At 46.8% G+C, this 24855-nt stretch overlaps 7 protein-coding genes across 7 annotated transcripts; 3 read left to right on the forward strand and 4 right to left on the reverse strand.

The window, feature by feature from the left end:
• Positions 1-410: 410 nt before the first annotated feature.
• GL218_07036 (Kelch repeat-containing protein 3) lies at positions 411-2825 on the reverse strand (the record flags this gene model as incomplete). Its single annotated transcript, XM_033583780.1, has 6 exons — positions 411-695; positions 749-1000; positions 1071-1934; positions 1992-2053; positions 2116-2270; positions 2356-2825. The coding sequence occupies 6 exons, from the start codon at positions 2823-2825 to the stop codon at positions 411-413; spliced, it is 2088 nt and encodes a 695-aa protein (XP_033432858.1).
• A 4858-nt stretch (positions 2826-7683) lies between these two features.
• GL218_07037 (Amino-acid transporter arg-13) lies at positions 7684-8740 on the forward strand (the record flags this gene model as incomplete). The annotated part of the gene is made up of 2 exons (XM_033583781.1): positions 7684-7788; positions 7847-8740. 2 exons carry the CDS (start codon positions 7684-7686, stop codon positions 8738-8740), a joined length of 999 nt encoding a protein of 332 aa, XP_033432859.1.
• Positions 8741-9007: 267 nt separating this feature from the next.
• Positions 9008-9625, reverse strand: GL218_07038 (Translocator protein like protein; the record flags this gene model as incomplete). The annotated part of the gene is made up of 2 exons (XM_033583782.1): positions 9008-9444; positions 9511-9625. The coding sequence occupies 2 exons, from the start codon at positions 9623-9625 to the stop codon at positions 9008-9010; spliced, it is 552 nt and encodes a 183-aa protein (XP_033432860.1).
• A 1435-nt stretch (positions 9626-11060) lies between these two features.
• Positions 11061-13897, forward strand: GL218_07039 (uncharacterized protein; the record flags this gene model as incomplete). The annotated part of the gene is made up of 3 exons (XM_033583783.1): positions 11061-11181; positions 11327-13311; positions 13370-13897. 3 exons carry the CDS (start codon positions 11061-11063, stop codon positions 13895-13897), a joined length of 2634 nt encoding a protein of 877 aa, XP_033432861.1.
• A 2438-nt stretch (positions 13898-16335) lies between these two features.
• On the reverse strand, positions 16336-17414 carry GL218_07040 (uncharacterized protein; the record flags this gene model as incomplete). Its single annotated transcript, XM_033583784.1, has 2 exons — positions 16336-17185; positions 17269-17414. The coding sequence occupies 2 exons, from the start codon at positions 17412-17414 to the stop codon at positions 16336-16338; spliced, it is 996 nt and encodes a 331-aa protein (XP_033433110.1).
• A 2151-nt stretch (positions 17415-19565) lies between these two features.
• On the forward strand, positions 19566-20753 carry GL218_07041 (putative zinc-type alcohol dehydrogenase-like protein YogA; the record flags this gene model as incomplete). The annotated part of the gene is made up of 2 exons (XM_033583785.1): positions 19566-19624; positions 19706-20753. 2 exons carry the CDS (start codon positions 19566-19568, stop codon positions 20751-20753), a joined length of 1107 nt encoding a protein of 368 aa, XP_033433109.1.
• Positions 20754-21318: 565 nt separating this feature from the next.
• On the reverse strand, positions 21319-24261 carry GL218_07042 (uncharacterized protein; the record flags this gene model as incomplete). The annotated part of the gene is made up of 6 exons (XM_033583786.1): positions 21319-22205; positions 22259-23578; positions 23640-23689; positions 23759-23843; positions 23909-24023; positions 24142-24261. The coding sequence occupies 6 exons, from the start codon at positions 24259-24261 to the stop codon at positions 21319-21321; spliced, it is 2577 nt and encodes an 858-aa protein (XP_033433112.1).
• Between the last annotated feature and the right edge of the window lie 594 nt (positions 24262-24855).

Below are 24855 nucleotides of genomic sequence, written 5' to 3' on the forward strand. Positions count from 1 at the left end.
CATTGGATTAAGAGGTATTGGAACCTAAATGATTCGTTTTTTCTTTGCCTTGTAATAGGAAGCGATGTGGCGGTTATTAGGAGGTACCTACATAACCTAAGGTTTAAGAGGTTATAGGGGACATCTTATCGGCGTTACAGGCAGAACACCCCATAAGCCCCACCATCATCACCTGCGGCCCTCCCGGGTTCCGATTCAAACCGTTATCTATTAAGGTCAATTACTCGAAGTAACTCAACATATAAATACTAGGTACTTAATATTATCAAAAAGTCTCATATAGGTAGCTTGTATATACTACATGAATATATGTACTAATATCGAATGATTTTGTTCATTTATTCTTTTATGTACTGACATATATGTACGACATCGTTCCTTTCTTTTCCTTCAGAGTAAAAAAAAGAAGATTATCTTCTTCGACCAGCACCACCAACACCACCAGCCCCTGAATCACCTTTATCGGCTAGTGACACAACCTCACCAATGCCAGCAGCTTCTTGTTCATCTTCGAGGGCAGTAATCTCCTCGCGACAGTCCCACCACTTTTCTTCGCTAAGCTCAAATGCTTTGGTCTTAATCTCCTTAACTGTAAGAGATTCAGGTTGAATGCCCTTCCATCTCAGGCTCGTCATAAGAATTTCTTGCCACTCGTTCGAAGTCCGGGTGAAGAAATCCCTTCTGGACTCAAAAGGCTATACGAGGTTAGTTATTTGCTACGAAAGGGGTGGTCTATAGAGAAACATACCCGTGGATGTGGTAATCCATCATCAACTGTAGTTGCAACCGTGCCGGCTTCTGACTCATCGTCCCACATTGAAGATCCTGCAGTAGATGCTGTGTCGGCCACCGAAACCTCGTCTATCTGCTTCTTCTTGCGTTTACTTAGTGATGCAAATACACTAGGTTCTTCGTCGGGTATTTCAATATCATCCTCCTCATCTTCATCTTCATCATCGTCCTCCTCGTCCTCCTCGTCTTCATCCTCATCGTCGGAGCCCTATAGTGTTCATGTTAGACCAAAGAGACCAAATTGAAGTTACTAATAATGGGAAAACGGAAATTCTTACGACCCAAGTATCGTCTTCTCTCTTGAAGACTTGCTTGCAGCCATCCATCTTGCCGAGATCGACAGCGTACAAATCGTCAAACGTAAACTCCCGGTCTTTCGCCTCATAAGTACCACCATAGATGTATAACACATCATCTTGCACTGCCAATTGGGCATTAAATCGTGGATGTGGAAAATCCATGGATACCGGCATCTCTCGTGTTGGCTTTTCTGGCTCTTCTGGCTCCTGTCCAGCTTTTAGATCGATGTCTATATCGTCTGCGTCTTCTACAGACGATCCAGCCTGTAAAGCAGCAAGCTGCTTTAATAGTTCCTCCTCATTTGCTTGAGCCCTGCCACGCCTACTAACTCTCTGCTCCGATGCAGGGGCTTTCTTTTGGACCCTTGACTTGCGTAGTGTCAACGGAAAAAATCTGTTTCGTTCTACGTTCCATGCGTAGAGCTGGTTAAAAAACTCGCTGTCCATACCCTCTTCGCTCTGCTCAACATCGTGAACACCGCCAAAAAGAATACCACGTCCCTTGTGGTAAGTCATAGTTGCTCCAGCCCGTGCTGGGGCAGGCGTATTTGCTGGCTTCTTCCGTTTCTCCCACCTTACGGTTGGTGGCGTATTCGGTGGAGAATCTGTAGGGGGTTGAGTTATTCGTAAGAAGAAGCAATCTTCGTGTACTAATGGTTTAAGAATGTTTCTTTGCCCTTGCGATGCGCCCTTAGCCGACTTATTAGCTGATACAGTTGTCTTTACTCTAGAGTAGCCTCCAAATAATACGGCGCCTTGTTCATGAGGGAGAAAAGTAAAGGACGACCTAGCGTCTGGTTTTAGCTGCGCTGGTGGAAGCGTAGGGTTATGCCAGACGAAATTCTGTATCAAACATTAGTACCAATCTTGCTACACGACCTACGAAAATAAATTACCTACCTGGGTATCATAAAGCCAAAGATCACTTAAATACTTCGTCTGATTAGAAGTATCTTGAAAGCCTGACTTGATGTTAGCACATTTATCCAAACCCGTTAATAAATACGCGATGTCTCTCACGTACCGCCGAAGAGGATAATGTAATTCTTATAGTAAGTCATACGGTGCCCACTCCTTGCTGGAGGAGTCTTGCCCTTAGTTTCTATGCGCATCCATTCCCGAGTGCTGGGCTCCAGTCGCCAGAAATCATTGTAGTGATAAAATGTACCTTGCTTGGGACTATACGTGGTGCAATGTTAGTATAGGATCTTATAAGCAACAACAACACTTTTATATGGCATGACAGAGGTATTATGCGACGGACCTGCTAAACTCTCCACCGAATAAGAAAACCGAGTCTTTTTGATTTCCTCCTCTACACCAGGCATGTCCGGATCGTGGAAGGGGCGCATTTGGTGAAGTCACGCAATGCCATTCATCTCTATCTGTATAGTAGATATTGAGATCATTGAAGAAACTCGCAAGGGCTCCATTCCAGGTTTCTCCACCAAATAATAACAGCTGGTTGCTATTTGAAGGGGAAGCTAAGAAGGTCGAGGACGACCGGGGCTTAGGAGGGGATTCGGAGACGGTCTCTGTGACCTTAACAAACTCCTCTTGAGCCTTCTTATATTCAGCAAGAACCGCATCTAAATCGACATCTTCGGCATCACTCCCTTCGACCTTTGAAGACTTAACCTTTTCCTTCTTCTGGGCTTTCTTTTCCTGCTTCTGCTTCTTCTCGGCAAGTTTTGCCTTCTTAGAGTCCGACTTGGACTTCTTATCTTTTGCCATGGTGAGATGTATTTATACGGGTGACGTAGGCATATAAGTACCTAGGTAGGTAGTAGATACATGTATTATTCTTGTGCTTCATTAATTTACCTGGTACATGGAGTCGGGAAAAGGTGCAAAAATATACTTAGTAAATTTAAACTTGCACTTCAGCTTACAGCTGGTAACAGCTGCGCTAATAATAGAGTCTGTTGGAAAAGGAGTCTTTTTGCCACCTGTCAGCCCCTCCCCCGCACTAACAAAAGATGATGCTTAATTCAATGTAACGCCAAATCAATTTTTAATAAGCTTTGCTCCACGACATAGCCAACACATACTTTGAGGTAGCTCGCCCCTTTTTTTACTTCAAATATTATAGCTAAAGGAGAAAATATGTTCATAGCATCGCGAACCGCTTTGATTATCAAGGCATTGCAAACCCTTAATAGAGAGGCCATAGTAATCTATAAATAACAGGTCAGGTACCTATTTTCGTGCATATGATTTTTCTTTTCCTTAGATACACAATAATAAAGTCCTCTAACCTACCCGAATACCAGCAATAAGAAAGAATCGTGATAATGCGCAACACGATCCACAATTTATTGAGAAAGCATTGCTGCTTTTCACTTTTATTTGTCCGTCTTTTCCGAAAAAATGATACCATTCAACCTCAAAAAGACGTGTCATACTTAATGAACCTCCCTGTCGAGATAATATATCTTATCTTCGAACATCTTCCGAATGTCGATGCGGTATGCTTTGCTTTAACTTGCAAAGCTACGTTTTCTATAATACATAGAAACGTAATGCAACTCGACCCACAAGCGAAAGAGATACTTCTAATAAGACTAGAGAAAGAGGTTATAGGGTTGATATATGCCCCTCTTTTAAACAAACTATTGCCCTTCGACAACAACGGCCTTATATCCTTTCACACAATACTTTACTGTGGCGAATTCTCACATTTTGACCCAATGACTTATAAGGGCAAATGGGGAGAGATATCTTACGAAGACATTCGGCTTGTTCGAAACTACCGACTATTTGGCCCTGAACATGGCGTTCCCCTATCGTGTCTATCTGTCAAGCGAAAGGAACGTATAAGGCGGATAGAATTCATGCAACAGCAGTGCGAAATGTATAACGATTATTCGCGGATAGCCAAGTGGGTTGGTGAAGAGCTTTTTTTATCATGTACGAAAACGGTTTATTTAAACAAACTGGAGAAACGACAGGTTAATATTGCGGCCCTACAAGACCTTATGACCAATATAGACACATCTGGTTATATATGCCATCATTGCATAATTAATGGCTCTAATGGCGGATACAATCCCATATACGCAGACTTTCCTCAAATTCATACAAAACTCTCCTCAAATTCTGCTTACCAGAGTACAGGACGTTGCAAATATTGCAAGACTGACTGGGAGGTTTCAATTTCGTGGAACAATTCTATGAGTGGCTTGGTTATTGCGTATATAACATACCATGATCTGGGTACTTGCTCGTTACCCCCTGATACGACATGGAAGATGATGTCTCGCGTCACTGTGGACTTCGACCTACACAAACAAGAGGGACTAAAAGGGCTTTGTGGTGACATAAAGCGTCAGTGGATAGAGGCAGTTTGAGACTTTATACCAAAAAGGGGCCGTTTCGTTAAAATGTCGTAGCTAGCAAAGTTTAACAAATATCAGGTACTCTAGCAGAGCGGCGTGGCCAAGGTACACACTTTATTCCATTCATTCGATTCTATTCAGCGTCGTGCACGACACAACTATTGAGCTGCTAGATAGCACGTACGGTATTAATGAAAGATCGAACAGATCTAATCTAGAAATAGCATACTGCATAAACTAATTCGGTGCATCACACCTATAACTATCCAATGCATTCCTAAATTACCATAATAGTAGTCGAATATGGGCATTGTAACCCGAATATAGGTAGCTTAGTGATATTTACTCTGGAATCGATACTGTTGAAATATTAGGCAACTACCTACCTACCCTTCAATGTCAAACTTATTGACCCTGGTTACTGCTTTCTGTATGAATGCCTCTAGTCCAGGGGTATCTGGGGCAGACACGAAACTACCTACCTACCTAGGTCTGTACTCAGTCGTGACCTTCCAACTATAACTCTCCCCAGCAAAGGAGGTAGGCTAAGTTCTGGGTTTCTATTTCCATATTAATACCTACGTGTAGGCAGTAGTTACTTTAGTCAGGAATAACTTACATCATTTGCATCTAGTATTAGCTTTATCTGAGTTGGGGAAAGAAAGAAAGAGCAAATTTATGCTATTAAGGTTATAGTACATATGTAACGGAATGAACGAGTCCAAGGAGATTACCAGGCAAGTGGTCTCCAAAATCTGCAATACACTCCTACGTCATTTAGACAGTAGGGAAGGTACAACGTGATCTCCTTTGGCTTTTCGGGCCCAGGGGACGTGGCGGACGTGAAATTGGGGGAAGGCGAGAGTAGGATATCTTGAAATCCAAGTTCATTAGTTTGTTTGACATCGAGGGGTAGTTTCCAGAATATGATAATGTGGATCGTTACCTTCTACGATACCTTGCTACATTGAAGTGGTTGTAGTTTCCATTCGGATATCTCAACGATGGAGGAGGAACACCAGAGATATATAATATAAAGCACATTTGTCTCTTACATCCTCTTCCTCTCCTTCTTCTCCTTTTTTTATATCACCAAATCGGATATACTACTTGCAGACTCACTTTCTGACTACCTATCTGCAACGTTTTAGCCATGGCGGGCTTTATTGTGATCGCTAATCTTGTCTGTCCCGTTGTATTCGGGCTTGTAACTCTTATTTTTGCCTATTCTCCGTTGGGCAAATGGTTTGAACGTAAGTGTAAGCTATTCCTAGCTTCACTGGGGCTTGAAATTCCAAAGTCCCCACTGCCCTCTGATCATGAAGCTTTCTTGATGGCCTTACAAAGATACTACAATAAATATCAGAGTGACAAAGAGAAATCCGACGACATACGTCGCGCGGATGATCTGAAGTCTTATGATATGCATTGTAGGAATCACGAAGTGACCATGCAGTTGCTTATTGAGTTGAAGAGTGAGACAGTGGAACATCTCAGAAAGATCCACGATTGTCAGAGTGGTGTTGCTGCCGCTCTTGCTGCCGCCATCGTGCCTGTCATCCACGATGTTTCTGCTGATGGCCGCGAGAATGCCCTTGATCTGGCGCGACAAGTCCATGAATTTATTCGTGAGCTGAACCGTCAACTCGGGCGAGATCTAGGGGCGAAGGTAGATCTCGCAGTGGGTAGAGTCCTAAGGGCACTTCCACAGTCACCACCTCGCGGTGAAAAAACCGATTCCCAAGATCGTCACAGACGTAGGAATTCGGCGTGATTGAGACACGAAGTCTCTTAGCCTCTTGGTACGAGGTGGGCACCGGGTCTGAACAAACAGCCGGTGTCTCTCCAGCGCTGGGATTGCATCTTGACGCGATGCTGGAGCTTACCACCTTCGAGTGAACTAAGACAATCCCAAATCCTAGGTAGGCTTTCGAATTGTCTTCAAGGTAAGCAATCCCTAACTTTGAATACATAACGACAAACATGGGAAGCATCTCGCTGACATTCATCAAGCTGCCTGATCTCGATCCTCGATGCTCATCCTCGTATGTCTCCCGTATACTCCTTGAATGTCTCCTGTATACTACATGAAGTTGGTGGATTTGTCAGGATTCTGGATGGGACATCTGGGATAAAGAACATTGTCAGTATGTATAGTCGTAGGCTCTCATAGGTAGCTTAGAGTTCCTCGCGGAACAATGGAGTTGTTTCCCTGCTTCTTGCTCCACGAGTCTACCTCGTGATAGACCTGGACTGACGTAGTCTCGTACGTGGCACATTTTGATGGAGTGGCTGTGACTGCCGTTAATGACGATATATAAAATGCTACTCTTCCCTTATATATTATCTTTTTGAAAGTAATAGTTGTGCACGTATGGTAGTTATTTTAGACCCGGCCATCCTTATACTTTAGATACGGTCACCCTAAGGGTAATTATATTACGAAGGATAGCCAATTAGCTGGGTGATTGATTCTTGATGGGTACATCATTGGTACTATGTCTATACGCTAAGTTAAAGGTCGGATAATGGCTTGTCCGCTAAATTTAGGTACCTAGGTAAGTTTACCACTATATGTACAGCAATATTAGCCACTATATGTAGTTTTAGTAAGACCATGCAACTCTTTTTCTACTTGTACATGGCTTTACCAAACTCAGATGTGCAAGACCTTTGTCATATTTTTAATAAAAAAAGAGGCAGAACCTTTCATACAATTGCCTACCACCTTACATGTTACCTACTGCATACTACCTTGTTATAACACACTTTCACCGAGCGAAGACTTCTCGGAACCTCCAACTTCTTGTACATAATGACTTTTAATTAGGCAGTTCCATGAATTTGTTCTCACCCACTTTTTAAAAACCCTCTCGTCTTTTATTTCTCTCACCTAACCTAGTCGCCGAGATAGCCCGATAGGCGCTACTTTAATAATGGCATTTGCACCCACTTAGCACTTAGTGACAAGCGGTGACTACCTATTGTCCGTCGCATCTATAAAAGAAAGAAAAAAAAAAAAAAGCTACGGACCTCAGAACTAGCTCCACTTCACCACGTTCGCCCGCGATAGTATCGATATGTTCTAGCAGTAACTCAGCCTGGGTTTCGTCGCTCCCATCTGCTTCTATCATTCGTGACTGTCTTATTTCTAGCAATCAGCTTTCCTTCGTGGTTCTAAGGCTGACCTGGGATTCCAGCTAAGCGTTTAATATCGGCGCCTCTCCACTCTTTGGATCTTCAACGCTGGAAATATGGCAAGCGCAGAAGTAGAGACAATGGCGGCGAAACCCTCGCAGACTTCTATTCAAGGAAGGTCGGCTGTACTAGAAGCCGTACAAGATATTGTTTATGGATCTGTGAGTTTGATTCCCAATCAATGCGTATCCAATTTCTAGAGCACTCTAACAATAGAAGACCGCTGGCATCGTAGGCAAATACATTGAATATCCTTTCGACACAGTCAAGGTTAGGTTGCAGTCTCAACCGGACCATCTCCCTCTTCGTTATACTGGTCCGCTTGATTGCTTTCGGCAGTCTATCAAAGCCGATGGTTTTCTAGGGCTATATCGTGGAATAAGTGCGCCGCTTTTCGGAGCCGCGGCTGAGACAAGTAGCCTCTTCTTCTTCGAGCGCATAGGGCGCGAAGTGGTGTACGCGTCGGGATACTTTTCGCGCGATCGGGTGCTTCCGCTTTCGGCATTATGGTTTACTGGCGCTTTTTCGGGAGCATTCACCTCTTTCGTCCTTACACCAATTGAACTTGTAAAATGCAAGATTCAAGTGCCCACAACGACTAGTATAGATGGGGCAGCGCCGAGGCCCCCCCGTATCATGTCCGTCATCCGAGATGTATACAAACACGAGGGCATAAAGGGCTTCTGGCATGGCCAAATGGGTACATTTCTCCGAGAATCCGGCGGCTGCGCAGCTTGGTTCGGTTCCAAAGAGACCACAACAAAAATGTTCTATCTCCTCAATGAGCGATCTGCTACGTCGCAAGCGGAGAAGGATATCTTGGCTACAGAGGCATTGCCGTTATGGCAACAAGCTGTCGCTGGCGCCTCTGCCGGTATGTCCTATAATTTCTTGTTCTTTCCCGCCGACACCGTCAAGTCTCGTATGCAGACCGCACCAGTTGGCCAGTCTACTCAACCTAGGACGTTTTGGCAGGAGGGGAAGGCATTGTGGAATCAACACGGATTGCGCGGACTCTATCGCGGATGCGGTATTACAGTTCTGCGATCAGCACCCAGCTCAGCGTTCATCTTTATCGTTTTTGATGGCCTAAAACGGTATTTTCCGATGTGAATGATTCTTCGAATGACATTTTAGCCATATATCGATATATACCGACGTATGATAGAGAAGGTACAAACAGAGCGAACGTTAGGAGCACTGGCGTTTAGGCGTCATCATTCATAGTTGGTTGTCATAGATCTATTGAGCGGTGCCTCGTATATCTCACATACGATAGTGAGTAAGGATGTTTCTACGTGAGCATGAGTCTAGTTACAAGATCCAAAACACGTCTCATAAGGGTTGGCCTAAAGCAGATAAAGCGTGCCCAGCCTTCACTTATATCCTCTTCGCCAATGTAGCCTCCGATATATCCCAATTGTTCAAATACCCAACGCCCGCTGTTAGGTACGTCGCAAAACCTAACCATACCATGTATGGTAGTTGACACCAGCCCGCTGTGCTGTCAACTGAAAAGTACAGATATGTTAGGTAGCCGTTTAGCCCGACTAGTGATACAATGTCGGCTAACGCAAGAACTGGTTTTCGTAGCCCGAAGAAGAGAGGCATCCACAACAAGTTTAAGCCGAGTTGCGCGGAATATAGTGCGCGGACGTCGTCCGTCGAGGCGAAGGATGACGGATACTTCGTCACGACGCGGTGAGCTGCGTAGCCCATTAACCCGTAGAGTACCGTCCAGACAGGACCAAAAACCTGTGGTGGAGGTCGCAACGGCGGCTGCTTCATGGCAGCATATGTGGCTTGGGTTTGTTTTGCTGTATGTGTTACTGTTAGCAGCGCACATCCAGGTAACCTGATACTTGGGAATATAAAGCACGTACGTCGAGAGCTAAAGCCTACAGCAGTACCCAGCGCAATAGGTAGCAGTATCGAGGCGGCCGGGTTCGCGAATACATCGTACGGTATTGTGCTAAGACGAGGAATGTACGCCGTCATCTTGAGAGTACCAAGTTCGTATACTATATTAGAATATTGTAGGTATTAAGAGACTACTCGCCCCTTATGTGTCTATCTCCAACCTGATGTGTCTAGGTAGTTAAGATTCTAAGGTATGTGCACGTAAGGTTCACTCGTGGTATTAATAAGAGGCTTAAGTCTCAAAGTTGCAATGACGTAGGATATTTTTACGTCGGGTACATCCCTAGTTTTAAGGTCAAAGTGGCTTCATCCTTAAGTCTAAAGCTAATGCAAAGCTTCTAACCTCCGATTTGTCCTTGAAATATTTGAATTGGTATCGACGCTAAAGTTTCTAATACGGCAACGGCCGTTACTATAGCAAATGGATATATCGGCGGAAGTCGCAAACTAAGCTAGGTTGAGAGGTAAATATGATGTTATGCATGGTATATGCAGGTATCCAATACGTAAAGCTAATAACGGCAGGAACGAAACATCAATTTGCAACCGCCGCATCAATGGGTTTATCGCACATATTTGTTACAAGTATCATTGGTCATGCGACGCGCCCCACTGTTCATTGCATTTAACCAACCTTCTATCCCCCTTTAGCCGCAACTTTATTCGACACGTACAACGCGCCACAACAGCTGACTAATACCTGTCTGACGCGCTTTTCTTTATCGACATTCTCTGCCGCATGCCATCGGGGATTAGCCACATCCTCCCGTTGTTAGTTTGGTTGGTCCGCCGGATAGTTTTTGGTTGGACCCGTCGATCGTCCAAACCTCCAACAACTTACTTCTCTTCCCTTTACAAACAATCAGCGGACATCCAGCTTGGGACATCGCGCCCTCAGGAATCCTCCGCCATCGTCATTTATAGTTCGTCTATCCTTTCTTCTCACTACTTCCTTCTTATCAAATGGCCTTTTATTATAGCACTCCCATTGTTATCCCCCCGTTTTCCTCACGATCTCTTCCCCCTTTATAAACCTGTACACCTTGACCGAAGCTCATCTTCCTCTAACCATCATTCCGCTTTCCATGTCCACCTCCCAAAAGCCGTGAACAAACTTTTTATGTCTTCCTTGCTCCCCTACTTTCGGTTTGCTTATTGCAGAGCTCATGCTCCCGCCCATGCTCAGCTTCTCAATTTAGCTTGCCGATGCACATTATCTCGTGATCTTGCTAGACCAATACCTTTTATTCTTCTCATTGCTCACCCCAAACATTATCAAGATGGTTTCTCTAACGGCAATCGCCTCGTCAAACAATAGGGAACAGGTCCAACTCCAAATACAAGTAATCGGTATCACCTAACATCCGACAATTATCGCATATAGAAAACCAACGTCTACGCCATCGCCGTCGCATTGTTAAAGGACACCAAGAACCCCTTTAATATAACGCGAAACCGAGAATCCCCAAGCCAAGAAGTGTCAATGCCAATTGTGTCCCAGGGAGCAGACAAGATGGACTCGTACTCATATCGCGACGCTTCCGGTCGTTCTCCCCCCGATCGCGGCTGGAGTGGCCGTGATGATCGCGTCAAAGATGAGTCTCGCGACAGCTTCTACCGTGGTCGTTCACCTGGTGCGTTTACGATCACATGCTGATTTTTTCTTATTCATGTTACATCATATGCTCGTTGAATTATACTATGTCCTCGTTCCACATACTATTTCAAATGGCATTTTGTTCAACTTATATAGCTTCAAATTGGGACTGACTATAATAGGCCATGACCGCCCACGACGTAATCGATCGCGCTCCCCTCCCCCAGTTGACCGCTACGAGCCTAGAGGACGTGGCCGAGAGGACCACACTGTGCCCCGTGACCGAGATGACAGGCGACGCATCAATTCACCTCCAGCGAACATTGACCGTTATGTTCCCGGCCCAGGAGGCCCTCAGCCTCCTCAACCAACTGTGAATCCGTTGACAGATCCTGTCAGATTGCCTTTCCAAGTTGGATTCTCTTACTTTGGCGAATGGTGGCGAGCCAATGAGAAGATCAAAGAGGAGAAGGAGCGCGCCCGAACTGGTCGGAGACGCGACCCTGAGCGACCTCGTAGAGACACGCAAGAAGATCGTGATAAAGAGAAGGCTAGAATACAAGCTGCCTATGACGCATACAAGGAGGAGCTCCAAGCTAAAATGGCCAGAGCTTTCGTTGCCGAACACAAGAAGGAGCAATGGTTCCGCGAGCGTTACGTCCCCGAAGTCCGAGATCCCTTACGCAAGCAGATGAACGAATTTCGTCGTGGTGCGTATAGCCAATGGGAGCAAGACTTAGAGTCCGGCACATTCGACGAATTTTCTCTGGAGGGAATACCCAAGAGTGAAAGCAACGGGGCCGGTGGAATTGTAGAAAAGGAAGAGGGCGAGGCCACGGCCGCAAACGAAGTTCTAGGAGTCGGCGATCTAGTTCCCACAAACGGGAGCGATCTCCGGGATGAAAGCTTATATCAGCCTACTCTCTTGATCAAGACGATTGCTCCTCACGTTAGCCGCCAAAATCTAGAAACCTTCTGCAAAGAGCATCTTGGAGAAGAGGAAGGTGGATTCAAATGGCTATCCCTCAGCGATCCTAATCCCAGCAAAAGATACCACCGCATGGGTTGGGTAATGCTACATCCTTCATCCGAGACAGCAGCACCTGTTGAACGTGCGGATCCGAAAGACGAAGAGGAAGACGAGATGAAGGTAGAATCACCCGTAGCTACCACAACAGCTGACAAGGCCCTTGAGGCTATTAATGGTAAGACCGTCAAGGATGAAGTTCGTGGCGACTTTGTGTGCCATGTAGGTGTTCACAACCCCCCAAGCAATCCTCGCAAGAAGGCGTTGTGGGATCTCTTCTCTGCTCCTGAAAGAATCGAGAAAGATCTTGGCCTTGCTCAGCGACTCGTCAATAAGTTCGAGGAAGATTTCGGTTCAGATTTCAATGCTACACTTAGGATTGAAGAAAGAGTGGAAACCTTACGCAGCGCTGGAAGTTTACAGCCGGCTATATCATCGCCGACAGCGAAGAGGGTTAAGAAGGATCGTAATCTTGACTTTGATGAGGCAATGGATGATGGTGAAGAAGGAGAAATGGGCGAATCTGACGAAGAGGGTGCCATAGATGATGAAGTCGATGACGAAGACATTCTGGTAAAGAAGAAGCAGCTCGATCTTATGATTGAGTATCTTCGCCGAGTCTTCAACTTCTGCTTCTTCTGTGTTTTTGAGAGCGACTCTATTCACGAATTGACCCGAAAGTGTCCCGGTGGTCATCTTCGTCGACCCAGAAGCACACTCTCTTCCGCTGCCAAGAATGTAGCACGGGCTAGTGCCAGTGGAGATGCATTTCCTTCTAAGAAACCTAAGGAATCGAAGGAAGAGGAGGAAGAAGGCGAGGCGCCTGAGCCTGATCGCAAATTCCGTAACGCATCTTCTAAATCTGAGCAGCAGCTTGAACGTGCGTATAAGTGGGTTAAGACGTTCGAAGACAAGATTATGCAAATCCTCGAGCCTGAGTCAGTAGACATTCGTAAACTCGGTGGTAAGCCTACCGAGGATGTTCTCAATGACGAACTCTCCAAATTTGTCAAACAAGAAGATGAACACAAATGGAGATGTAAAGTTCCTGAGTGCACGAAGCTCTTCAAAGAGGATCACTTTTGGAAGAAGCACGTGGAGAAGCGCCACGCTGATTGGCTAGAGGTTATGAAGCAAGAGGTAATTCAAATTCAGTACTGTTCGATGATAAGAAAGCCCCAACTGACCATGAATTTAGTTTGACCTTATCAACGCATATGTTCTTGATCCTGCTCACATTGCGCCTTCGAGAACTGATGCCAATAGCAACGGCCATTTCCCGCCCTCCAATGGTCAAACTCAACAGGGCACTCCTCGCGGATTTAATCTCCAGAATTTCGCCATGAACAATATGGTCCCACAGTTCCCCGGTTTCCCCAGCATTCCTGGGATGCCTCCGCTCTTCACGGGTGGTCATAATGCCCAAGCCCCCGGGTGGGTTGCGGGAGGCGAGGAACGTGGTGCAGGCCCTATCCGTCGTGGCGGTGCTAATTCCGGACGTTTTCAAAACCGTACCGGCCCGTATGACAGGCGGCAACAGCAGGGACGTTGGGGTCAGGATGGACAGGGTGCAGGCCGCGGTAGGGGTGGTGCCGGTCGCTGGGGCGATGGTGCCGCAGGCGGAGCAGCCGTCGGTCCTCGTGAAGCCGTTCAAGGCCGTAGCCTCAAGAGCTACGAAGATCTCGACCATGTTGCAGGTGGAGGAGGTGGTGAATTGAACTACTAAATTCTACTCCCCAACAATTACCTGGGTTGAGTACGAGGTTGATAATCTCACGCCCACCATACTCTACTAATTTGTAAGAAGCTACGTTTGCCTCTAAAAAGGCCAAGTTCACTTGCTATTTGTTGTACCATCAGATGACATTCGATGGGCATCGAATCATTTTCCCTTCTCTTATGACAAAATACTGACAATACACCCACTACCCTATTCTCCCCATCGACAAGGCAATCTAGCCTAACCCATTTTCACCAAGGTTTCAGTTCAGAATTGTAATGCCTTACAATCTGTTCAGGGTTCGTCGGGCCTCCCTTTGAAGGTGAAAAACGATCTCCTAACTTGCTATCTACGATGACGGTCACATGACATTCCTGGGAGGGAGAAACGTGCCTAATGGACTCTGGCATATTATGGTGCCCCCTTGTTGAGACAGCCCGATAGCCTACCTATCTAGATAGCTCGATATTCGCTTTTAAATTATTCACGTAATGAATTGTACAGTACATAACTACGCATTATTGCAAACTTGTTGAATTCCCTGGCTGTGCCTTTTTATATTTGTGCTATGTTTGAACTGAGCCTACTATTTACTACTCCTGACCCATAACTTGGGAAGGTGAGTGGGAGTCTAGCGAGGCTTGCGTCCATATATGTTGTTATCATATTACGATGATAGTATATAAGCTTAGTATGTCGTATATTTAGACATGTATTCATCTCTTAAGTTATTGATATCTCGATTTAAGTAGTTCTCTCTCAGGAATATTTTACTCATAAACGGCAATATCTTTATGTACAGCCTACATTCCTACACAGATGGCCATATGCAGCCAAGCTACAGTTACGTACCTCAGCTATATATTCCTGTCAGCACGTGGATCATCGGTAATCCCGCATACGGAGTACATCACAGGATCGAATACTAAGGGAGGATAAAACAAAAAAGGAAAAGGGGACATTGAGTTTTTAAAGGTCGAGTTAGTCGGTGTGTAGCTAGATATATGCCCACATATGCTTAGGTAGGTAGGTACTTGAAGCAGACGTATGAATATAGCTATTTTCGGCGAGATAGGTTGCTTGACCTACAGGTTGATCCTTTCGCTAGGGTACTTGTTTTATACTAATCCAATGATATGATATAGGTAGGCATGCGTAGTAGCGGTCAGAAGAGATGGGAGAGCAAGGTAAGTAAGGAGTTACTTACTTACCTAGGTAGGTAGGGACATATACCGACACATGTGTCGAGCTCATGGACTCATGGATGGTCGAAAGAGCAAGCTATATTCTTGGTATTGGTATGACATGCAGAGCGTCGAAGTGGCGGTCAGTCGGTAGTAGGAAGTGCGTACGTACGTACGTTAGATATGATGCACGCATGGCAAATCCTCCGGCGATATATCTCCGTTGTGGTTGTCGGCGAGCAGAGGAGGGAGTAGACGACTTGGTGTTTCGGACACGTGCGGTGAGGTAGATAGTGTGTAGTTAATAGGCTATATAAATAAATACCGTAGGTAGGTAGGTAGGTATATGTGTATATGCATCTCAAATCGCCGAGGTACTATAATACTCCAAGCATGCAGTCAGTGCCTTAACTACCAAGGCATCAAGACTTGTGATGGAGCGCGATACGTCACATATATCCTAAACGTAGTGTAACACGCGGGAGGCAGTGTCTGCCCATGTGTATCCAATATATATAAGAAAAGCGCGGAGGTATTATACCAAATGAGGCTTTCCTTTAATAAAAAGGGGGGGATGGTTGGCCGGGTATGGCCGAGACATTACTCTATACGCTTACTATCCCCCGCTCCCCCCCATCCGTGCAATACTACTTTGCAGGACCTCCTCCATTGGTAGTAATGCCGGAGTCCGACGTCGCACGGCGACACAGAAGGGAAAATGGGTACCTTAAATCCAAGTTCAGGACTTATAAATATATTCGGTCGCCGACCCGGCTTTCCCGGGCTGAGTATTATCGCCCGACTACCTACTTCACATGCTCACCATATTCGTGGTATCCCGTCTTTGGTTTGACCATTTTGTGAGCATCGCTGATCTCTTTAGGTATGTATTTTCATGATCCCCTGCTCAGTAAGACGAATATTCGACGCGCACTACGCCGTTCTTCTCTAAATCCGGGCTTTATTGAGTAGGTACTGGTTGTAGTAGGGCTATTCCCCTTACCCTTCTCCTAGATGAACTATGCTAGCCTCGATATATTAACTCGTTTGCCTCTCGGGGATAAGTGAACTGGACCGGCTACCTTGCTATTACCGATGAGTAGGAGCGTAGTAGACGAAACTACAACGCGAAACAATCACTATTATCCATGCGTGCAACGAAGGTTCCTACCCTATCGGATAGTCTATTCCGAGATGGTAAGATCCGTCCCAAGGGGAATATGATCCTCACAGAATAACACGGCTCTTTGAATGGTTGGATTACCCCATGATAGCGGCGATGCCAGCTCCCCCGGCAAACATAGCAGCCACAGTAACAAAGCTTGGGATCGAGAGAAGCGATATGCCGGAAATCCCATGACCAGACGTGCAGCCGCCTGCCATCCTCGAACCGACTGCGAGGAGCACGCCACCAAGAATTGCTCTAATGGGCTCGATGGTGATGTCTGGTGTCACATGCGCCGTTGGTGATGCAAGAGAAACAGCTAGTGCCCCTATGATCATACCTGTAGTGAGTGCGATGGCGCTGTGTGACTTCGGCCTATCTCTCTGCCCTACTGCCCACCAAAAATAGTCGCCGACTTCCTCAAAGGAACTTGAAGTTCCTAGAAGAGACTTTCGTGTGACGATGGAAACCGTTTGAGAACCTGCAATCAAGATACCACCTGTGACTGGACCAACCAATCCGCTAGATTCAGGGGAAGCAAGATAGACTATCGTTGCAACGGCACTCGCAAACAAGGTCTCGACCGCAACAAGTACTCCCAGGTAGCTTGTGCCCGTCCACTTGTCTAAAGTTAAATGGTGATGGCTTTTACCACCCGATGGCTCTGTACTTGGCTTCGCCCGGTTGCGAAGAGCCGGCCGCAGGAAACCCGACCAGATTATGCCACCAAGTATCCCTCCGCCGAGTGTATAGAGGCCAGAGCGGATACCGGCCCCTACTTGTGCAAAAACGGTCCCTGGACAGGACCCAGAGACGGCCAAGCCAGCACCCAGAATCAACCCTCCTATTATATTTCCATCGAGAGCGCCAAATATGCCGAGTGTCGAATAGTCTCGCGGATTCAAGCGGAGATAACCCAGCCGCTGTAGTGTGTTGACAAGGAGACTATTTCAGAGGTTAGTTATTTATTACACTACGCCCTTGAGAAGGTAATCATGATTTTTTATCAAGGAGAAACATAGTCTTACGTGCTAGTACCAGAAGCTGTTAGGAATGTGACGACCATGTGCCAGTTCTGAAAGGTCATTTGCTCGACGATGACATCTGGTAGGTGAATCGCCGCTGCCGTTAGAGCAGCACCAAAGGCGACGCCAGATACGAAAGGTCTAGACATGTTCTCAGATACCAGCGTGTAGTATCTTTGATGCAGAACAAACTGCTCCAGTAGGAATAGTTAAAAAGAATGGGCGAAGAATCTTCAGTGGTGAATTCGAACTTGAAAAGCTTGATAGTGTGTTATTATATTCGAGTCATATTGTATAGTTGAGTCGGCGACTCTAGTCCATTCGAAGCTTTGTTTCCATCAAAGACCCTTCTCCGTTTAATCTAGACATCCTAGAAAAGGACCCGCAACGGATGTAGAGATGGGTACCCAAACACATGGTGACCTAGTAGTCTAGGGAACTTTCCCTTATTTCCCCTATCCATGTCCTCCCGCTGCACAAGTCCCATATCGATTTCAACGGTCGGCGACGCTAGTGTAGCAGCATCTATATCATATCGACATATAATTCCATGCTATATAGGTGCCATATTGACCTCCTATTTCACTCTGTACGTTCTGACTGGATAGATATTTCCATAGATGCTATTAGTTGGTAGTCCCATGCTCCCTTTCAGACTTGAGGATGGCACGTTATGCGCAAGGGGGTGAGCGGATGGTTGCACGCGGGGACTTCTACGCGACTTCGAAATCCTCCTCGAATTATTTGATCCATGTTTCGAGAACGTTATTGTGAAACGCTAATATTTTAGCACGAGGACCCGGAATTTAGCTCAAGGCTGATGAGTATATACGTATTGGCATATTGGCGTATATACTGTAGTAGACGGCGATCACTAAGAGTTAAGGGTATCGGGGATCTCGCATGGATCTTATCCGTGCGCCTCGCCGAAGTGAGTGGGGATAACGGCTTTGAATTATGGGCCTTTAACCTTGGAACCGAATTACGGATCCTAAGTTCCCAGGTCGTGGATTCGTTGATTACCTCTCTTCCTCGTCTAACTTATCTATAAGATATATCTACCGTCTTCACGGATACCTTCGCAGCTTTGCATATGAGCTTTGTATGAGAGCTGAGTGAGATTTCGCCAAGCTTGGTTTGCTAACCCTTAGATTATCAACCGTCGGTATTATGCAACCTTTAAAATCGAACTAACGGACCCAAAGACTCGGAACAGTGGTTGATATTATAAGTCCTAGGATACACGTGCTTGCCTCGGTCGCATTAAGATAGCAAAGCCCGAATAGGTATGTAGAGTACCTAGTTACGGACGCCACGTCTCGCCTATTTCTAGAAATAGAATGTTGAGAAGACTTGGCAACGAGATAGAGCAATGCCACGGTATTGAGTATTGACGATCACTACCATAGCTAGGCTTGAAAGAAATGAATGTCAGCCACAGGGTCAAAGGGTTTAATCAAGAAGTCATGGCCGTTTTCGGACCTCGAGCCGAATGCGAATTCTAGGATATGGGCATGATGTCTTTGTTTTGTTTACAGGGACGAAGTCTAATACAATTGAGAAGAAGGCAAGTTTCATATGAGCGCAGGTACCTAAGGTAATTTCTAAGGTTCTTTCTATGTACCTTAAGTTAGGTACCCTTTCCTTCCAGCTTCGAGCATCTTATTATACTTAGCAGGTGCACTCCTTTGACCTAAGAAATAACCTAGGAAGGTAGAAATGAAAGATAAAGCTCCTATAGAAAGCACCTACTAAGTACATAATACACCTATGTACTACCTAACCTAGGCTAGGAGGTACCTATCTCTAAAATAACCTTATTTTACCCCACCAGAATTACGTAGCTTAGACCAGACGAGCATGCGCATATAGAATTGCGGGTGTCCATTTTATTATACCTAGGTAGGCTGGAGGGTACCGAGGTTTTATAGCACCCCGCGGGGAAAGATTAGCCCAATATCGTAAATGACGTCCCAGAGCTGACAAATTAGAGCCGTAGAATATAGCAACTCTCAACCACGTTTAGATGCACCCTTACCTAAGGTAGCTCTATAGACTTCCTTACATGTTATACCTTACTTAGGTATACAATATACATACATATATATATTGCCAATTACCATTAACTTTAACCTTAGTATTTTACTACTTATAGACAGCACTACTTCCTACATCACCCCTTACATCCATGTAACATCTCCCGACTTATTTGAATTGAATGGCAGTATCTATAATAGTACCTAACCTAGCCATCATCGTAATCGTATAGCCAACCAACCACTAACAAAATCCCGCCCAAGATGCCACAGGCTCTCATCATCAAGAAAGTCGACGGCAAGCCCGGCCAAGTCTACTACCCGTAACCCCCCCCCCTCCCCCTCCCCTTTTCCACCCCATCTCATCCCTCACATCACACCAAACTAACACACCCCCCTCCCAGCCTCCAAATCGTCCAAGTCCCCAAGCCCAAACCCGGCCCCAACGAGGTCCTAATCCGGATCCACACCGCGGCCCTCAACCACCGCGACTTCTTCATCCGGCAACACCTATACCCCGGGATATCCTTCACCAACCCGCTCCTAGCCGACGGCTTCGGCACCGTCGTCGAGTCCGGCCCGGGATCGCACTCCGCCGCCCTCCTCGGCCAGAAAGTCGTACTGACCCCGTCCCGCGGCTGGTCGAGCTCGCCCGCGGGCCCCGAGGACCCGAGCAAGTTCAGCGTCATCGGCGGCACCACGCTGTACACGGCCGGCGCGGGCCAGGACTTTGTGCTCGTGCCCGCGGACGAAGTTGAGCTCGCCCCGCCGCACCTGTCTCCCCCCGAAGCAGCCGCGTTCCCGCTCGTCGGGCTGACGGCGTGGCGCGCCCTCGTGATGAAGGGATTCGGCGGCGACATTACCGACGTCGCGGGCCGGAACGTCCTTGTGACAGGCATCGGCGGCGGCGTAGCGCTCTGCACGCTGCAATTCGCCACCGCGCTCGGCTGCAATGTCTACGTGACGTCGGGCGACGCCTCGAAGCTAGAGCGAGCGCGCGCGCTGGGCGCCAAGGGCGGGATATCGTACAAGGAAGCCGGATGGGAGAAGCAGCTCGCAGCACAACTGCCCGCGTCGCGGCCGTACCTGGATCTGGTTGTTGACGGTGCGGGAGGGGATATTGTGGCTAAGACGGTGCGGCTATTAAAAGCGGGGGGTGTGATATCGATCTACGGGATGACGGTCGGGCCTAAGATGGATTGGCTGATGCAGGCCGTGATGAAGAACGTTGATCTCCGGGGCACGACGATGGGGTCGCGCGCCGAGTTCCGGGATATGGTAGAATTTGTGCGGAAGCACCAGATACGACCTGTTGTGAGCCGTGTAGTCAAGGGACTCGATAACTTAAAGGCTCTCGATGATCTGTTCGAGGACATAAGACATGGGAAGCAATTTGGTAAACTCGTTATAGAAATCTCCTCGCCCGACGAAGAGGCGGGCTCTAAACTATAAATCAAAGCCTAGGTTATGAAGTCAACGCATTGCAATAATTAACGGTATTCTCTCCTAAGAGAACCGTACAGGATCACATCCAGTGATTCGAGTAGCCAGACTATAGTAGCTAAGTTTTAAAGGTGCGAATTACATGCCTATTTTTGTAATCATTGTTTTAATTTGTGCAACCCCCTGTTTTCAGTCTCCGCCCGCCCGTTCCGCGTACCAGCAGACGCTGGGGCTATTTTGCCAGGGTGGCTTATAATAGTAATACAGTGACATGACATTCTCCAGGCCTGTGGTTATCGGAGACCACAACATACACTTTCCATCGCAGAACTTTCGAGACAGAGCCAATCCCGGCTTCTGTAGGACCCTCGAGCCACGAAGTTCTGTCCTTGTTCCTAGACTCTCATCTCCTTTGCTCCTAGTATCTAGGCTCTATCCCTATTAGACACAGGGTCGAAAAGATCCCTCTCGCCAAACGCCGGCCGCCTTTCCTGTCATCACTGACGTACCGAAACCAAACCATGCTAGTACGTAAATAGGGTCCCGAGAAGAAAATAATAGATTATTGGTCTTATCATGCCTCGTCGTCTGATCGACCTTGACCCTGCCCGCCACCGCCCTTTAGGTTCGGAGAGAGACTGATAGCGATCTTCCTTGGTGCGCTTCCCGCATCTCTGGCACCCGAGATACTCCTCTTCTTGCGAAGAACTCCGGATACGCTTGACGCGCTAGAACTGGCGGTCGAGCTATTTCGACGTTTGTGTTGGACCATCTTACTCAGGTCATCTTCCTCATCTTCTTCGCGTCGGCGTTTCTCGGACAGGCGTTCCAGCGGAGGCGCAACATCTCCAGAATTGTCATCTGCTTTCTTAGGCCCATCATCTTGTCTGTCCTCGTCAGCCGAAAGCGCCCCGGCATCCAAGTTCTCATCGCCCTCCTCGTCCGAAGCGTAATCGACCAGGGGTTTCGCGTTTGATTCTCCATTTGTGCATGTCGTTCGATTTCCTGGTTTTGCCTGCATCTCTTCTTCATCGTCAGACGTGTTCCAATACTCTTCCTCGGCCTGGTCCATAGCAATATGTTCCATTAACGCTCCAGTCTTAGGATTAATTATATTTGCCCGTCTTCTCGGCTCGTCGTCCACTTCTATGAAGTAGTCCATATTAGCACTGAATCCCCCAGTCTGGTCATATCGCGTAATCAAGGTCCTGAAGAGATCCAAGTAGGTAAGCCTCTGAACCTTGTCTCGGTAGTTCTCAACAATATGCTTGACTAAGTCCTTGACATTTTCTTTCCTGACGAATTCGAAGAATTCCAAGCATGCGGAACTAAGTAAATTGTCTCTTGGCATAGTTTCAATGAGGACGTCGAGGACTGGACCGATAACCTTCTTCTCCGACACATGTTTTACGTAGAATTCGTCTTGCAGGCCAATCAGCTGTCGAAGGAACCGGATGGCAACTAAGAGAGGGTTAGCATCCCCAAAACAAATACCTGGTATCTAAGAAACTCACTAAGTTTTAGGAATTTCTCCGGGCAACTGAGAAGTTGGCTGATGCGGGAAACGATATCATTATTCAAGACGAAGAATTTGCTACGGTGTTGATGCTGGCGGATAAAGAAACAGAGAATCTCGATAAGATATGTGAAGATAGAGGCCTGCTGAACTGAAAACTCCATGCTTGTTCGACCCTCCAGGTTTATTAGGGGTTGGAATAGTCTCGACGCTGACCTCTCGTAAAAGGTGTTAAGAAAGTTATCCTGCTGCGGATCTGCGCTTGGCGGTATTCTGGATGCAGCTCGAACTCCGTACTCGCCATTAGCCTTCGTAAACGCCTCCTGCTGTACTGGCGGACCTTGGTCAAGCAGTACCTTTAGAGCATCGGATATCTGCGACTTAACCCCTAAATCAACTTCGACCAAGAGCAAGTCGATAAGCGAGTCCGTCAAAGGTGGCTGTTTCTCTTGAAGTTGCCTGTAGATCATAGCTCTTATCATCTGCGGGTCGTGATCGATCATAGACACCAGGATATCCGTCGCACCAACTCGCACTGCTACATCGCCGTGTCGCAGGCCAAAGTTAATGACTTGAAGTAGACCATTAGCGAGAAAGTTGTTGTACAGAGTCTGGCGGGCTGGCGGCTGTAAGTTTTTAGCAATAGCGCAGCATTGCTGTATGAATAGTACTGCCTCCTTCTTACGCCTAGGGTCGGTTTGAGGAGACTTGAATATATTGAATAGCTCGGCGAGGAAGGCTGCATTTGACTGGAGATGTTGTACGATATCGACCTGATTGAAGAAGATAAGCGAGTTCAGTACTGAGAAGGTGTTATCGTCTAGAATACGCGCTAAGACGACATCCTTTAAATACTGAAGCCGATACGTTTGGTGTATCTTCTTTAGTATTTGGATATCCTCGATTTGCACAACCTCCTTGAAACGGCCCTCTCCTTCCAACCATTGCCGATGATTGGCCTTGTGGCTCGGGAAATCCGGGTCATATTCCAACGCGCCGACAACGCCGATTACACTTTCGTCCGATACGGCGTGCTCTATAATGCTAGTATCGTTGAGCAGAATAATGATCTTCATAATATTGCAAAGGCGATGTAAATCGTTGAGGCTTTCGAGGTCCTCCGCGTCGGAAACCAAGGGGATTAGCTTGCCGATATAATCTTCCGCCAGAACGTACTTAGTGAGGGCATCGCGACCATTTACCGTTCCACTAAGCCCACGCATTTGCGATTCTATTTCGGCTAGGTTTGCCATCGAAGCCGGGGGGAGGGAAATCGGGTTTAGACCGTCCATGGCGAGATCATCAGACAGGCTATCGTCTACATAAGACCAGATTAGCGGCCTATCAGTGAATAGAGGCGAATCAATATATATATATACCTGGCGCATTCACAGACTGGTATTGCTGCTGGATACTATTAATGAACTTCCTACAACATGTTTAGTCACTATTTTTCCCCATGGATATATCAGAATCAAGTGCGTGCGGTTAGCCATACCATATCATGGCGCAACCTTCAGCTTCCTGAAAGCTGAGAGCCATATCGACGCCATTGGTAGGTTCGGTCCAGACAATCAAGGTTTCTAGAGATAACTGTCAATAATCATGCACTTCATAGCAAAGTTTTTATATTGAGCCATTGGCATACCCTGCTGTTTGTGGAAACCATCTTCCTTACAAATCCTTGTCTCGAGCAATACGCGATCCGGTTGGTCTTCAGACTCGACAATTACTCGTGGATCTCTTTGGTGGCCATCTTCGGACTGAGGTAATATCAGTCTCTACGTTAGCAGCGATAGAATACAAAAGGCAAGGAAGGGAACCAATGCGATGGAATAGTAAGGTTCGCGCAAAGCGCGTCGCGAGCTAAGAGATGCTTACAATGTTGAGAGCAGCGGTACAAAAGCCTGTACCCCGATCGAACCAGTCATTATTGCGCAACTCGTAGACCTTTACTCGTTTCTTATCCGTCGACGGATGAGGCACGGGCTGTGCCGCCATCGTCAACGGTACGTCAGGTTCGACGTCGACAGCCAGACGATTATACTGTAAAAGATCTGGTGCAAGATCTAAATGTTGTTGAAGGGATAATTCGGTGTCGGCCTGGCTAAGGAGGGTGAGCGCTGCCACTTTTTCCTTAAGATAGGCGCGCTAATTGATGGGCGCGCACGCGACAAATCTATGTTCGGAGGGGGGTGGCAAGGTGAAGACGGGACTATCAAATTAAAAAAAAAAAAAAAAAAAAAAAGGGACGCGCGGGCCGAGAATGAAAGCAAGGTGTAATGGGTGATTGATTAAGAACAAGCAAAGATGGGGCTTTGTGGCTCGTGGTGGGTTAAATGGGTGGATGGGTGGATGGTGAACAGCGGATGATGAATATGGTTTGAGACGATATGAGGCGACGTGAGATGTGAATGTCGAGAAAGCGTCGGGCTACTTAGTGTAGACAAGGCAGCCGCAGCCAGGTTAGGATTATCCTCCCCGTGCGACAGGGTCTAGATTGGTTTCGCCTAGGGTGGAGAGGACCTTCTCTTAGTTTTGGGGGGGGGACGTGCCCAGATTAGACTGTGACGTATTTTTTTTGGGTGAGGCGCG

This window comes from Daldinia childiae (assembly GCF_008694065.1).
Source record: "Daldinia childiae strain JS-1345 chromosome Unknown Scaffold8, whole genome shotgun sequence".
NCBI lineage: Eukaryota > Fungi > Ascomycota > Sordariomycetes > Xylariales > Hypoxylaceae > Daldinia > Daldinia childiae.